This window comes from Leptinotarsa decemlineata, unplaced genomic scaffold (assembly GCF_025532065.1).
Source record: "Leptinotarsa decemlineata unplaced genomic scaffold, Ldec_3_MD MMD2_tig00003798_RagTag_RagTag, whole genome shotgun sequence".
NCBI classification, from domain to species: domain Eukaryota; kingdom Metazoa; phylum Arthropoda; class Insecta; order Coleoptera; family Chrysomelidae; genus Leptinotarsa; species Leptinotarsa decemlineata.
In genome coordinates, this window is record NW_027412596.1 from 578,647 (window position 1) to 595,926 (window position 17,280).

Here is a 17,280-nt window from a genome sequence, read left to right on the forward strand (position 1 = left end):
TTGTATCAGTTTTATCTTTCAATTTAGTATTCAAATTCTTTATAGTTTTAATATTTTTTTGGCATATTTTGATATTTTGTTCATTATGAGAAAGTTTTATGATATTTGAAGATAAATTTCCAAGGTTAGGTATAGATTTATAAGAAATATTGATAGGTGAACTATCATTACATACATTTCTGTTGATTACATCAGAATTTGTATTACTGCCAGTATTGAAAATTATTTTATTAAGAAGTTTTCTGGGATAAGAATTATCGATGAGTATGTCTCTAAGAAGTCTGAGATTTTTTTGCTTGAGGGAAGGGTGTACTAATTTTTCTATTCTTTTTTTCAAACAGAGTATTAAATTAATTTTAACTGATTTTTTGTGAAAGGAATAGTAATTGATATATCTCCCTGAATTAGTAGGTTTGACATACCAATCTGTAATCAAGGAATTATCAGTTTTACGAATAACTCTTGTATCAAGAAAAGGAAGGGTCTGATTATTTTCTATTTCGATAGTGAATTGTAACTTCTTATCATATCTATTGACAACATCAAGAATTTCATTAGATTTGTCATAAGGTATTGCACAGATGACATCGTCAACATATTTCTTTAAAAAGGGAATTTCAAAACTCAATTTGGGAAGTATGTTTTCAAAAAGATCGTCCATTACGTATTGAGCTATAATAGGAGAAATAGTAGCTCCCATTGGTGTACCAAGAATTTGTTTATAGTATTTACCTTCGAAAGAGAAATAACTTGAGTTGAAGATGAAACCAATTATTTCAATAAATTTTTTTTGGTTTATTGAACATTTTTTATTTATATCATTCCATCTTTTGATGATACTTTTCTCCAATAGATTCATAGGTATATTGCTAAAAAGTGAAATCACATCAAGGCTGATCAGAATATAACCAGGGGGTAGTGATTTTTCATTTATGAAATTGGAAAAATCGAAAGAATCCTTAATATAGAATTCATTTTCATAATTATAAGCATCAGTGAGAATTTCAGTGATCATTTGAGCAATTTTGCTATTTGGAGCATCAATGGAGGAAATAATTGGTCTCAGTTTCAAATCAGGTTTATGTATTTTAGGGAGTCCATAATATTTGGGTGATATGGAATTATAAATCATGTAAGTTTTTGCTTCATCTTCTGATATCATTTCAGATTTTTTCAAATCCGTAATGATTTTATTTGCTTTTTGTTGTATTGTTGAAACGGGATCTCTATTGAGTTCAACATAAGATTCACTATCATTGATAATCTCAAGAGATTTCTCAATATAATCAGATTTCTTTATAATAACTGTCACGTTACCTTTATCAGATCTTGTAAGAATCAATTCTGGATGATTCTTCAAAAATGTTTTTGTTTTTTCAAATAGGAAATTGAGATAATTTTTATTATCATGAGGTTTTTGGAAAAAGTTAGTTACGATATTTGTTATCTTCGCTCTGAAAAGATTCTTTTTGCTATCACAAAACCCAGTTATCAAATTTTCAATATCTGAGAGTAAATTTGGTATATTCACCTCTGTGGTAGTTGGTGGCAAGCTGAAATTGAATCCTAAGGCGAGAAAATGTTTTATATCTTCTGGTATAATGATATCTGATAAATTTTTTATCCAATTTTCTTTAGTTTTGATATCTGATTTTGAATTCATTTTGAGTATATTGAGTTTATCGATATTTTTCTTTTTTATGTCATTGAAAATTTTATTGTATTTGATAGTTTGTCTCTTTTCAAATTCTAGCCAAATATTAATAGGAATTGATTCTGTAACAAATTTTGTTTGTTTGTTCGAAATGTTCTCTAAATTTTTTAAATCATTATGGGTGATTTTAATTTCAAGATTCAATATTTTTTTCTTCAAGTTGTCATTGAAATTATGAATGTCATAAGAATTTTTCCCATTCGTAGAGTTGAAAAGGATATTTAAATTTTTGGTATTATTTTCTATATGTGAAGGTACCACATTGTTTTTTCTGCATTGAAGGAGGAAAATTCTTCTGTTCCGATAAGATGCTAGTTTCTTATTTGTATTACTCCATTCCTTCATTGCTCTGCTGATCTGGAAACCGTAGTTGTGTTCGATCTCTTCGAAGAACCCCATTGTTATTTGAATTGGATAATGTTAGCGACTGGAGAAATGTATGGTAAAATGGATTAACAGGGTCTCTCAGTCAAAAAATCAAAAATCAAACTCTGCTTTACTTTGCCAAGCTTTCAATGACATAAAAAACAAAAATATCGATAAACTCAATATACTCAAAATGAATTCAAAATCAGATATCAAAACTAATGAAAATTGGATAAAAAATTTATCAGATATCATTATACCAGAAGATATAAAACATTTTCTCGCCTTAGGATTCAATTTCAGCTTGCCACCAACTACCACAGAGGTGAATATACCAAATTTACTCTCAGATATTGAAAATTTGATAACTGGGTTTTGTGATAGCAAAAAGAATCTTTTCAGAGCGAAGATAACAAATATCGTAACTAACTTTTTCCAAAAACCTCATGATAATAAAAATTATCTCAATTTCCTATTTAAAAAAACAAAAACATTTTTGAAGAATCATCCAGAATTGATTCTTACAAGATCTGATAAAGGTAACGTGACAGTTATTATGAAGAAATCTGATTATATTGAGAAATCTCTTGAGATTATCAATGATGGTGAATCTTATGTTGAACTCAATAGAGATCCCGTTTCAACAATACAACAAAAAGCAAATAAAATCATTACGGATTTGAAAAAATCTGAAATGATATCAGAAGATGAAGCAAAAACTTACATGATTTATAATTCCATATCACCCAAATATTATGGACTCCCTAAAATACATAAACCTGATTTGAAACTGAGACCAATTATTTCCTCCATTGATGCTCCAAATAGCAAAATTGCTCAAATGATCACTAAAATTCTCACTGATGCTTATAATTATGAAAATGAATTCTATATTAAGGATTCTTTCGATTTTTCCAATTTCATAAATGAAAAATCACTACCCCTGGTTATATTCTGATCAGCCTTGATGTGATTTCACTTTTTAGCAATATACCTATGAATCTAGTGGAGAAAAGTATCATCAAAAGATGGAATGATATAAATAAAAAATGTTCAATAAACCAAAAAAAAATTTATTGAAATAATTGGTTTCATCTTCAACTCAAGTTATTTTTCTTTCGAAGGTAAATACTATAAACAAATTCTTGGTACACCAATGGGAGCTACTATTTCTCCTATTATAGCTCAATACGTAATGGACGATCTTTTTAAAAACATACTTCCCAAATTGAGTTTTGAAATTCCCTTTTTAAAGAAATATGTTGACGATGTCATCTGTGCAATACCTTATGACAAATCTAATGAAATTCTTGATGTTGTCAATAGATATGATAAGAAGTTACAATTCACTATCGAAATAGAAAATAATCAGACCCTTCCTTTTCTTGATACAAGAGTTATTCGTAAAACTGATAATTCCTTGATTACATATTGGTATGTCAAACCTACTAATTCAGGGAGATATATCAATTACTATTCCTTTCACAAAAAATCAGTTAAAATTAATTTAATACTCTGTTTGAAAAAAAGAATAGAAAAATTAGTACACCCTTCCCTCAAGCAAAAAAATCTCAGACTTCTTAGAGACATACTGATCGATAATTCTTATCCCAGAAAACTTCTTAATAAAATAATTTTCAATACTGGCAGTAATACAAATTCTGATGTAATCAACAGAAATGTATGTAATGATAGTTCACCTATCAATATTTCTTATAAATCTATACCTAACCTTGGAAATTTATCTTCAAATATCATAAAACTTTTTCATAATGAACAAAATATCAAAATATGCCAAAAAAATATTAAAACTATAAAGAATTTGAATACTAAATTGAAAGATAAAACTGATACAACAAAAAAGTCAAATGTGATTTATAACATTCCTTGTATAATTGTAACTTGAATTATATTGGAACAACATCTAGAATTCTTAATGATAGAATAACTTCACATAAAAGTGATATAAAGCTCAATAAAAAATCATGTGCATTAGCACAACACTCTATAGAAACAGGTCATAAACCAAATTTCTCTAATATCAAAGTTTTACATACAGAAAAAAATATTTCCAAACGCCTTTTTCTTGAAATGGTGGAAATTAATAAGTCTTCTGATTGTATGAATAAGAAAACTGACATTGATAATCTCAGTAGTATATATAGTAATTTACTAGAACTACATCAAAAACATAATAATAATGAAAGATGTATCAATCAATAACTCTTTCATTACAGTAAAAAATTATCAAATCATCATACCCATTGAAAAATGACATTTATGTGAAGGTATGACATTTGTCAAACCCACAAAAAAAAATCGTATACATGTTAACTTTTATGACAATTCTATCTTCAATTTATTGTTTTTCACTCATTTTTACTGTAAGTATGATTTGTAATATTATTCAAAGGCGAAAATATTCAAAAATCATTAAATTATAGGCCCTGAAGAAGCTTCCCATTAGAAGCGAAAGCTTGGCAAAGTAAAGCAGAGTTTGATTTTTGATTTTTTGACTGAGAGACCCTGTTAATCCATTTTACCATATAATATATATATATATATATATATATATATATATATATATATATATATATTAATATATATATATATATATATATATATATATATATATATATATATATATATATATATATATGATCAAGGAGTACTTATTTATATAAGTATATACATATATATATATATATATATATATATATATATATATATATATATATATATATATATATATTAATATTAAATGAAAGTCACAAAAAGGATATGAAGCTTTATAACTCCCATTTAATTATCTGCGAGCGCTTTCGACTAAAATTATGAATGTTGCCTGAACTCAAAATATTATCAATACTATTCATATAACGTATGAAATATTTGTATATTAGTCCATGCTGAAGCAAACTATTGCAAAATCCATCGACAATTATACCTTGTTCCATAGAACCTGTAAAAAAATTCAAAAGAACAGCTGAAAGAACAATTCCATTAGGCAAAAAACTGAAATTACAATGAAATAACGTACAAGCAACAAACAAATAAAACAAAAAATTGAATTATTAACACGAGCTGAAAAATTAAAAAAATAATTAACATGAAATGAAAATTAAAAATATAAAATTGAAAGACTTCAAACAAAGTTACTTCATGACGTTTCGATTGTTAGTATCCACAATCGTCTTCAGTTGATAACTGGATTTTTTCTTCGAAATCTGACTATTTATAAGTCATTCGACTGCCTTCTCCTATCCCCTCTTTCCTCTCTCCGATTCATTGGTTTTTAGCGGGAGCTGACCGTTTGACGGGAGTTGGTCGTATTCCGCTTGATTGAAGATTTCCATATGTTACGTATCTCTACGCTAGCTTGGCTAAATGAGTTGTTGGACAACATATATGCGGCTTCTTTGAATTTTCTCCTAAAGCAGTGTTCCTCTATGTGAATGATTTCAGCTTGAGCCCACTTGATGTTATGTTGATGAGTCCAAACATGCTCTGCTACTTTGGATTTGTTGGTTTCCCCTCGCTGTGTGTGTTTTTTGTGCTAGGCAATGCGAACTTTCAATGGTCTCTTAGTTTCACCGATGTATGGTTCTCCGCACTCGCAGGGTATCCGGTAAATGCAATTATTGGAATCGCAGTCCGCGTTTGGTGGCCTGGTTTTAATGAGACTGCTACGAATAGTGTTCCCAGATCTGAAGCAGGTTTTGATGTTGTACTTGGACTCAATCCTTCTTATCCTTAACGACAATCCTCTGATTGTCGCCACAACCAGTACAGGTACTGGTTGTGGCGGCATCTCTTCTATGCTATTGCTATTGAATTTGGAGAAATTTTGAATGAGAATAGAAATATCTTTATCTTTTTGGTTTATTTAGTGTTGCGACACTACATTATTTACAGCAAGATAAATTAAATACGTTTTGGAAACATTGAAATTTTGCAGTGTTCCAAATGGTTTATATGTTGATTGAACTAAAATGAAATCCGAGCTATCAATACATGATGTAATGGGACTCAAGATACCAAACGTTTCTTCTGCCACTGCGGCAGACATCATCAGTGGCATATGTGTTGACTGCGAGGACGAAGGTTATATCTCTTAGCAAAATCTCGGTAAGGTTAATAAGTCAATGATCAATGGACGAATGTTTTATTTTGGAATTTTGTAATGGTCATACCGTAAGACCTCAAAACGTTATCAAAAAATTTTCATTTTTCGGCAATGGTATGAGAGCGAATAGCACAATAAAAACACGATTCCGTAGAACGAGTGGTTTGATAACACATATAGGTAAAAACAGCTGTAGAAAGTGAACTCGTGATTTTATTTATTTCTGGTTGCTCGACTGGCTTGCTCGACTTGCATTGCTCAAAAACAACAGAATTTGAGTTCGAAAATAGACATTCATTTGAGGAAAGTCCAACGTCGAGTGTTTTTCGTGAAGATTATTTCTTGAAATATTATCAGCTGAATGTATCGATATAATAACGTTATATCGATTGTGTAAAAACTACCTGTCCTGGAAGGTACACAACTAGGTCAAGTTATCCAATAAAGAGAAACCAAGTCACGGCCACTAATCATTATGGAAAACCCGAGTCAAATACCAGCATCGTTGTTAATGCGTTTGGAGTTACAGGAACAACAACTCGAGCCCCATCTCGGGCACTGCGATTGTTGTAAATCATGCCCGAAAAAAATAACGCCAGTCGGCACTGGTAGCCATAAACCAATGGTGAAGTAGCTGAGTGCGCGCGAATGTACGTTGATTCCCCACCACTCTAGAAGCAGCGAGAATAATGCTACAGATTTCAACGGAATTTTGGCGAAATTCTTCAGCGCATTCGATTACGATATAAAAACGCTAGCCACGAGTATGTCGACACAGTCAAGTGGACATTACAATGCGATACACGAAGTGATCTATTAAGGCGATAGACATTCAAATAATAGTTGAAATTTCAGTTGAATTGTTTGTTTTATTTGAAGTAAAATAAAGTTTAGTTTAAAAATTCAGTGAAGTCAATTATTGGTCAACCCACGGGGAAAAACGTAACAATATCTATTGCAGTGTAGACGAAACGTCAGGCATAAAAACCTGCAGATCATGGCCAAAAAACCTGGAGGGTAGCTTTCACATAGTCATCTCCGGACATGAAAGTTTACATTAGTTGAAATATCAATTCTCATATTTGATAATTTTCATTACCTGAATAAAGATAAATGTCAGCAAGAACATTTGTTAGAAATCACAATGTTTGTATATATGGACAGATTACGTAAATGATCAAAGTCGTATTTACCAACAGGGGCCGATCTACTTGACACGGTTAGATACATCACCACCACCTAAGTCGCATCAATTTCATTTAAATTCAGAATAACGTTTCAATTCGAATAAATAATGTCACATACGAATGAATTACTATTATGACCTTGAGATTTCTGGATATCGTTCAAGGAGATGGTATTGAAGACAGAGTGTGAATTTATGGATTGTTTTCTTATTTTCGTGAGGTAATGTGAATCAGAATATATTGGTGTTTATTCAATTTACCTATCCATTTGAGTCATCTCAGTAGAGTTAGAGTCTAGTTACTGTCATGATCATAACACTAAATCGATCTTGTGAATTTTTGTAGAAGCATTCAGGCAAAGTTTTGATATTTAGTCACAATTATAGTAGAATATTTGATTCCATTGGTTCAATTCGATTAGGAGAGTGGCAGTGATTGAAATTGTGGTAATGATGCATAACTAGTTTGGAAGTGGTTGACAATGTTCTATGGTGAATTTTACGAGTTCGGATTTCCACTGTCTAGTATGATATAGCATGATTTGAAATCTCTGAAAGAACAAATGTAATTGAAAATTGAAATGGATAGCTGCAAGTTAGTCTGGATTCTTCTGCAATATGTTCCGATCGTGATTTCACAGAAATATCCAAGCAGGATACAGCTTCTATACTGGTCGAAGAATTTGACCATTCTCAGTTTGAACACGAACTAGGCGAACTACACCATCTTTCCCAGGTGAAAACTAAATAATTCGACCCATTGACCACTCAATGTGCTTTTAATTGTCCCCACCAGAACAATCTCACCAAGGAAGACACTTCGTGATATTTTATTTGGTACAATTTTCAACATTCCCAAATATTCATTTCTAAAACGTCGACGCAGATCACGTATCAATTTCTGTTTGTTTGATCATAATCAGGCATACCATACTCATTACCAAGATCATTTTAAAACATAGCAATAGTCAAGGCAATTAGATCTACTGGATCGTTTGATACATAAGTAATTGGTCTACTATTTACTACAGCTTCACACTCGCAAACCAAAGTTGGTAATTCTTCATAGTCCAAGGAAGCCCGAACCAACACTTTTCGGAGGAGAGTCTTCACAACACCAACCGAACATTGTTTTTTATTGCGATAACGACGCTCTGCTACCAAATTATGTTATTGAAAAACTAAAGTCTGAACCGCTTACGTTCTACTAAGAAACTGGGCTGTTTATAGCTTCTGAAACTGTTTTTATTTCGTGAATGTTGTACAATTCCAAATTTTATCATTTGACAATTACGTGACGTTTTTCAATTATTTCAATAAATATTGGCGTTACAAAAAACATTAAAAAAAGGAAAAAAATAAAATGTTGAATTCTTCAAATTCTCAAACATGTCATGCCCCCCGCTTTGGGAGGCCTCACGTATTCTTCCAACATCTAACTGGAATCAGAATCTGGAAGTGGACATAACTTTGCATAAAAACTCTTGATATCACCAATTGATATTTCGATCGTAGCGACTCTGCTGACACCGTCTTTTCCGGGTATAGATGAATAATGCGTCCCAACTTCCATCTCAAAGGAGGTAAATTATCTTCCTTTATCAATACCAAAGAACCAATTTTCAATTCTCCCTGGGACGATTTCCATTTAGTTCTCTGTTGGATTTGGATATATACTCTTTCTGCCAACGGTTCCAAAAATGTTGATGACACTGTTGGATAAGTTGATATCTGGACGTTCGATTCATGGAAATGTCTCTGAAGTTGGGTCCGGTATGGTAGTTAAGGGTCTTCCCACAAGAAAATGAACCGGGGTTAGAGGATTTAAATCTTCAGGATCGAAGGAAATGGGAAAAAGGGGCCGTGAGTTTAATACTGCCTCTACCTGTACAAGAACTGTGTTTAACTCTTCGAAAGTCACATGCGCATTTCTAACAACCCTTTTTAGATGAGCCTTACTTGATTTTATTCCAGCTTCACAAATCCCTCCGAAATGAGGTGAATAAGGAGGAATCAAATCCCATTTTATATTGAATTCAGACATTCATTCTCTAACTCGTTTTATGATCTGACAAAAACCTACCCAATTCTTTCAAATGAGATCTAGCAGAAACAAAGTTTGAACCATTGTCGGAAAATGAACGAGAAGGTTTTCCGCGACGAGCCATGAACCTTCTTAATGCAATCAGAAAAGAATCTTTGTTTCAGTCTGAAATCAATTCTAAATGAATCGCCTTTGTGGCAAAATAAATAAAGAGTCCTATATAACACTTATTGTTTTGATCCTCAACCTTCACGATCTTTGACCAAAATAGGACCCGCGTAATCAATTCCAGTAGTATTAAAATGGCGGAGCTGGCTGTAGACGAGACGCAGGCAATTGACCCATGAGTGGCTGTATCCCTATTGGTTTAATGCGAAAACATTTGTCACAATGTCGTATTACTTTTTCAGCAAGGATTCTTCCACCAATGGGCAAATACTTTTCTCTCAACGATGTCAATAATTGCTGTGGACCACAATGCATGAGTATAGAATGCTCATGCTCGAATATTAATTTAGTCAGATGGTGATTAGCACTTAATATGATTGGATGTCTTTTATCGATACTGTACAATGAATTTCGCAATACCTCCGACCCTCAGAATACCGTCGTCATCAAGGACTGGGTTTGAACTCTAAATTTTACTATTCCTGATATTTTCTTTGTTTCCTGTGATGATTTGAATTTCATTATAAAATGAATGTTGTCAAGCTAATTTTAAAAGTGTTTTAAAAGCCTTAACAATCTCGAGTACGAATAATGTAGTGGAATTGCGAGACTGTACATTCTTTTGGCAGTTTGACTCAAATCTGTTAATCCATGACAAAACTCTTTTTGAATGATTCAGTTTGGAAAAGTTTTCAAAAGAAAAGGTTTCAAGATTTTGTACTGTAAATAACTGAATTTCCTTTTTTAAGTCTGGTAATTCATTTGTTTTCAATGAATTAACTTCATTTGGCCAATCCTCACAATCTTTTGAAAGCAACAATGGACCATGCCACCACAGCTGAACATTCGCTTTTGCGTCATGCATCAATCCGCGAGATAAAATATCCGCCGGATTTTGACTGCTAGGAATATGACGCCAAATGTCACTATTAGTTAATTCTTGTATGTTTGCTACACTGTTGCCCACAAAAGTTTTTAGTTTGTTTGGTGGTGTTTTCAGCCATGCCAGGACTATAGTTGAATCAGACCAGAAGAATCTTTTGTTGATATTTAGCCGTAATAATTTCGATACTTTGTTTGCCAATCGTGCTAATATAAATGCACCCGATAATTTCAAACGAGGCAAACTGATTGTTTTAAGAGGTACGACCTTTGTTTTTGAAAAGACTAAATTGACTTCTATATCTCCGTGTTTATTAACTGACTTCAAGTAGATGCATCCTCCATATGCCTCTTCAGAAGCATCAGGAAAACAGTGCATTTCAATACTTAGAGGTTTAATACATAACATGTGACGGTTAATTCGGATGTCATTTACTTTGGTAGGTTTATTTCGGAATTCAGACCAAAATACATTTATACTGTAAGATAATTTCTGATCCCAAGTAACCTTTTCTATCCACAATTTTTGAAGGAGAATTTTGACCAATATCATACATGGACTTGATGATCCAAGCGGATCAAATACTTGAGAAATGCTAGATGAAAATAACGCGTTTGGTTACCTTTTTATTAGCTATCTCATTATTTATTCTATATAGGTACCAAACTATCCGTATTTGGACACCAAATCAAGCCTAACGTTTTTGCATATTCATTGTCTCCTAGTTTCACCAATTCAGTCGAACAATTGTTTTCCACTGTTACATATTTTAAGGTTTAAAAATCATTCGAGTAAAATTTTCTCAAATTAAAACAACCTTGTTTCAAAATACTAGAGATTCCTTCTACTATTAGAGCTGTCTTTTCAATACAATCAGCACCAGTCAGTAAATCATCAACATAAAAATCCGGCTGAATAATATCAGAATATTCCGGATATTCGATTTTATTTTCCAAAGCTAGTTGAAAGAGACACCCAATAGCAAATAAAGATCCAGCTGTCATTCCATAGGTGATAGTATTCAATTGGAACGTTTCTAAAGGATTATTTGAACTCTCACTCCAGATAATCCTTTGTAAACATTGGTGTTCTGGAGCAATTGAAATTTGACGGTACATTTTTTCAATGTCAGCTGCTACCACATACGCATGCTGTCTAAATCGTAATAATATTGCCAATAAATCATTCTGTATTGTTGGCCCTACTAGCTGAATATTGTTTAGTGAAAAACCACTGCTTGTTGGAGTAGAGGCATCAAAAACAACACGTAGTTTTGTGGTAATGCTATCTTCCTTCAACACGGCATGATGAGGCATGTAGTAACATTTTGATAAAATATTAGCATCACCTTGTTTCATTTTAGTCATGTGTCCTAAACGTTCATATTCTTTCATAAATTTTATGTATTCCTCTCTCAAATTGGGTTGCCTTTGAAATTTACGTTCTAAAGAATGGAATCGGTACTTTGCGTATTCGTAAGAATCGCCAAGTTTTTCCAAGTCGTCTTTAAATGGCCATTTTACTACAAATCTGCCATCATCATTGCGCAATGTATTTTAAATAAAATGATTTTCACAAGCCATCTCATCTTTTGACGACATTTTTTCATCTGTACATACTCTCAAAAACGCGATAATTGAAATTGAATATCGCGTATTTGACTAAAATTACAAGTCTTATTTGAAAACTGAACTTTATAACATGGACCGGAAACAATCCAGCCCAAACGTGTTTTTTGTAGGACAGGTTGATTATTTCCTAACGAAATCTGACCTTCTGCCAACAAATTCCAAAACAAATTGGCCCCAATAAGCATGTCTAATTGACTTGGGTCAGCTAAAATTACGTTTCTAGGACTATTCAAGTCTTCAATGTTGAAAGATACACTCGGTTACTCGCTGTAAATATGAGGAATAACTAAACACGTAATATCTTCAAAAAATTCATTGTGAAGATATTGAATTGTTGAATTACATTTTTCTGTTATATTTAAAGTTGATTGACTTATTCCAGAAACTAATAAATTAATTGGATTAGTGATTAAATTCAATCGTCTACATATATTTTTTGTAATATAACTTGATTGTGATCCTGAATCTAACAATGCACGAACTGTATGAGAAACTTTGTTCGCATCTGATACTTGAATATATGCCGTATACAAAAGGATGTGTGAATCTGACACCCGAGAAGACAAAGTTGAAACATTATTACTGGATGGGTCGTCGTTATTAACATCTAATTCATTCGAAACATGTTTTTCAAAATGTAACAAAGTATGATGCTTTGAGTTGCATTTTTTGCAAGTTCCCCGACGACAAATATAGCTATTATGTCCGGGTTGTAGACAATTTAAGCACAATTTTAAAGCTTTTGTTTTCTCTACTCTCTTGTCAACCGGCAATTGCAAAAATTCAAAACAATTTTGTATGTAATGCTCTCTGCTGCAAACTTTACATTTGAACTACTGATTATTATCGGTTGCAACGAAATTTTTAGATGTTTTGGCTTTAGCCGATTTTTCAAGTTCATTTACCTCTAAAGTTTCTAATAAAACAGCTCGTGATTTTAAGAATATTTTAAGGTCATTTAATGCTGGTAAATTGTTATCCGCTTTATATTCCTCCCACTCGCATAGTGTAGAGAAATCTAATTTTGTTGTCACTAAATAAATTATTAGTGTATCCCACTTATCCGTAGGTTGTTCGAGCTGTTTCAACGCTCGCATATGTTTTGAAACAGTATCCATACATTTTCTTATGCCATCTGCTGATTCCCTATTCAAAGACTCCATATTAAATAAAGCCTTGACATGATTCTGAACTAGTATTCTATTATTATCAAAGCGCTCAAGCATAGCTTTTCACGCCACTGCATAGTTTTTTGATGTAAATTCAAGAGACCTGAGTCGCGCCTCCAGCCAAAGCCGATCGAAGATAATGAAACTTCTGAATGTCAGTTATACTTTCATTTTGGTGAATTAAAGATTCATAAGTATCGCGAAACTTCAACATATTTGCATACTCTCCACTAAATGTAGGTAAACTTATAGTAGATAATTTGACATTGAAGTTTTGGTTTGAAATAGAATTATTCGCCAATGGCTGAGAAAGAATTGAGCAATGAGAAGAGACATTATCTTGATTAGAAAGAATTTCAAAATCTTTTATAATTTTCTCTGCAATTGAAGTGAGGTTGTAGAAAGAGTCTTCAAATGACTGTCTTTCGGAAATTTCACTTTCTAACTCATCTGTCGAACACTCAATGACATTTTGAATAAGATCAAATTCAATCATAGTTTGTTCCTTTAATGAACCCCATTTTCTATTATTCTCACACATCTTGACTGAACTTTGACAATTAATCGTATATAAAGAGCAAACACAGTTCCCAAGCTGGCAAAAACAGTACTTAAAGGAAACGATATAAGGATAATAAGGATAGGAATGGACTCACTTTATAAAAGGCTTCGAAGATCTCGCTATGGGCACCGTCCTGATCTTGCAGCGAAAGCTGGATGGGCCGGTGACCTGCGTTCTACTAGTTGTCTTGTTTCTGCTGGTAAATCATAAGCGATGATCAGCAACCACGCTCTGTTACCAAATTATGTTATGTCATCATAAGCGATGACCAGCAACCACACTCTGCTACCAAATTATGTTATGTTTTTTATTGCGATAACGACGCTCTGCTACCAAATTATGTTATTGAAAAACTAAAGTCTGAACCGCTTACGTTCTACTAAGAAACTGGGCTGCTTATAGCTTCTAAAACTGTTTTTATTTCGTGAATGTTGTACAATTCCAAATTTTATTATTTGACAATTACGTGAAGTTTTTCAATTATTTGAATAAACATTGGTGTTACAAAAAACATTAAAAAAGAGAACAAAATTGAATGTTGATTTCTTCAAATTCTCAAACAAACGTTCTCAGAACCTACCCCACCATGCGGCTGTCGGAGGGTTGAAACGCCAAGTAATGGGCTGCGACAAACATTGTTTCGAAATTTTAGACCAGTCAAGTTTTCCAACAGCATTTTCTAGACCAACGAAACATCTACCGTTGTCACTATAAACTTTCTTAGGCCGACCTCTGCGAGCAACGACACGTCTCAAAGCCAACATGAAAGCATTAGTTGACAACGAAGTAGTTAGTGACATAAAATCTTTTATTTCTGACCGGGATATTATAAGCTTATATCGTCATAGTTACGCTATCAATAAAGAGGGTCATAACTCCCTTGGTATTATAGATTTTATAATTCCCTCTACCTTTCATAAGTAAAAATGAATAGAAATGAAAACTGAACCATATTTTATTTATTCACGTCATTACAAATAATAAATGTACAATTTCGAAATGTTCCCTGAAAATTACTTCCGCCACTGGAACAATTTCTTCTTTTGTATGGCTGGAGCTTCTGTTCACTACAGTCGAGGTACCTGCCTCTTCTGATGACAAAGTAGACAACATACGCGCCGTTTTATTTCTCAATTCGATGCTATCCTCCAAATACCCCTCCGCCACCGTGGAACTTTTCCAACCTCCGTGTCTTTTTAAGTTAGTCATAGTTGCTCCTGCATTGGCTAGAGCAGTAGCAGAAGTGCGACGAAGGCAATGTCCCGTATAGGAAGATGAGTTTGGCAATCCTAAATACATTGCGATTTTGCTGGGGATTTTCCCAAACATGTTTTTTCCAATTGGCTGAGATGTACATTTATTTTGTCGGAAGTTCAAAAAAAATCGTTCAATACCTTTAGGACGCAAAAACATATGAAGTCTTAATAAAGGCAAATCGGAGAACTCTTTTTCATACACAACTGTAAATTTCTTCGATACACCAGTTTTACTTACGGTACGTTCACTACCATAACGGAATCCCGGTCCTCTATATCCGATATCTTCATATTCAAAAGTTCCTGACTTCTGCATCCTCCAAAATAACCCATAATCAAAACAACCTATAACAAAAAAAAGGAAATAAATACACACAAAAAGGAAAATAGGAAAAAAATTACCTTATGCAATAAATGAATATCATTAGGAGCGTCCTTTAGGAATCTGATAACATCTTTAGGAGATAAAACAGCAGACTTTTTCGGCTTATAACTCTCACTCTTCCATTTCAAAAAAGCCTGTAGTTCATTGAACTTGGTGATATCTCGTTTCTCATGTATAGTCACCATCGATTTTAGCATTGACCATTTAGTCCATAAAGAATTCGGACTATACGTTTCTGACTGAAACGAATAAACACAATTACTACCAAATCTACCGAAAAACATAGAAAATTCCTTACCAGTTCTTGAAAATATGCCAGAAATACAGTTTCAGTGACATCTTTTGGCATAACATTTTTCCGTGTCAGCCAGTCCAGATATATCTTGTATTCTTTTTGGTATACGGCTTCACTTTTCGATGGAATTAATGATTCTCTTGCTTGTTCAGCTTTTTTCAAAATATCCTCCATTATATTTGGGGTAGAAAACACGTTTTCACCGCAAACACAGCTTGATAACAAAGTTCTGTTTATAAACAAGTAACATAGCAACAACCTAGCAACAAGAAAACTCTACTATAATCAACGGTACCTGATTCAAATATACCGGGAAGGTAATGAATTGGTACATTTTTCCGTTTCAAAAATGAACAAAATTTTATTGAAATCGGTCAGAAATAAAATTATCTATGTACCACGGGAATTAATGTGCCTTAATAACCTCAGGCAATTGCTGTCCCTCGGGCCAGAGGCCCTCGGGACGCAAACTTTGCCATCGGTAATTAAGGCCCTCCTAATTCCCTTGATACATAAATAACTATTATTTGCCAACTTCAATATTATTTCATAGGAATATCTCGTGTCGCCGCTTTTAGTCCTTTAACGTTGTCTCCTAATATCACCTTCCTACCTACAACCAGAAATTTAAAAATCCATTTTCAGTTTCTTCATCGAACATTTCTACCAAAGTGATAGTGATGAAGTTTTCGCCAAATCACTTAAAAATTTTATTGTAAAATGTATTAGATGCTTCAACTATTCACATTTTCAATGAGTTCTCATGAGTATATGTAACGTAGGCATGAGGTGTAACACTAATTGATAAGGAAATTAGAGTAAAGGAATCAAATTCGTGGAGAAATTGAAATTATAGTTTAATGGAATACTATTCATCCAGCATGGAAATTAACATGTCATGCCCAGTCCAGTGATGCAATTTATTAAGAGAATATTCATCTCGAAATGAAAAATACCGAGAATATGGCAGATTATAAAAAGTTACATTGTGTAATCCGTTTTGTTGGCATTAAGGATGAAAAGGGAGAAAAAGAAAACTCCTTGCTGAAAGTGCTGCAATTCATTATGCAGGATTGCACATCTCACTTTTTCATCGCCAGGGACTGCTTTTTTCGCAGTCTCTAGGTTGAAGTGCGCTATGCTGTGATTTCTCAGCGAGAAAATTAAATACCACCATTATGTTATTCTGTTCTGTTTTCGGTTTTTTTTTTTGTTCTTTGTTATCGTGTGAGGAAGCCATTCTCTTGGATGTGGTTCAAATACACAATAATGAGAATGCTTCGGAATAAACAAAGTCTTGGCATGTAGATAGGTTTTGTGTTTGTTTTAATATATTTTTAGCTTCACGAATAAAGATGTGATGTGACAGGATCGTGAATTATGAAAAAATATATCAAGTTCATTTAAGAGTTCTTTCATCAACAGAAAAATGTCTTATCGATTTTCTGGTACTGAAAACAAATGACTAAAAAGTCAGTTGAACTGAAATGACATA

General features: G+C 32.9%; 2 protein-coding genes across 2 annotated transcripts in view; one reads left to right on the forward strand and one right to left on the reverse strand.

Annotated features, from left to right (window-relative positions):
• The window catches only part of LOC141483653 (twitchin-like), a 437,930-nt gene that overhangs the window by 418,291 nt on the left and 2,359 nt on the right, over positions 1-17,280 (forward strand). The gene's annotated exons all lie outside the window — the stretch shown is intronic.
• On the reverse strand, positions 14,787-16,277 carry LOC141483650 (uncharacterized). The gene is made up of 3 exons (XM_074178423.1): positions 15,789-16,277; positions 15,508-15,729; positions 14,787-15,450 (listed from the first exon to the last, which is right to left on the reverse strand). Exons 1-3 carry the CDS (start codon positions 15,957-15,959, stop codon positions 15,340-15,342), a joined length of 504 nt encoding a protein of 167 aa, XP_074034524.1. The 5' UTR covers positions 15,960-16,277; the 3' UTR covers positions 14,787-15,339.

Bases quoted from the DNA above. Each gene is read 5' to 3' on its own strand.
- LOC141483650 (XM_074178423.1), bottom strand. From the start codon at position 15,959: ATGGAGGATATTTTGAAAAAAGCTGAACAAGCAAGAGAATCATTAATT. The intron at 15,730-15,788 runs GTAAGGAATTTT...TATTCGTTTCAG, and splicing joins TGGCATATTTTCAAGAACTG to TCAGAAACGTATAGTCCGAA. The intron at 15,451-15,507 runs GTAATTTTTTTC...TTTTTGTTATAG, and splicing joins ATATTCATTTATTGCATAAG to GTTGTTTTGATTATGGGTTA.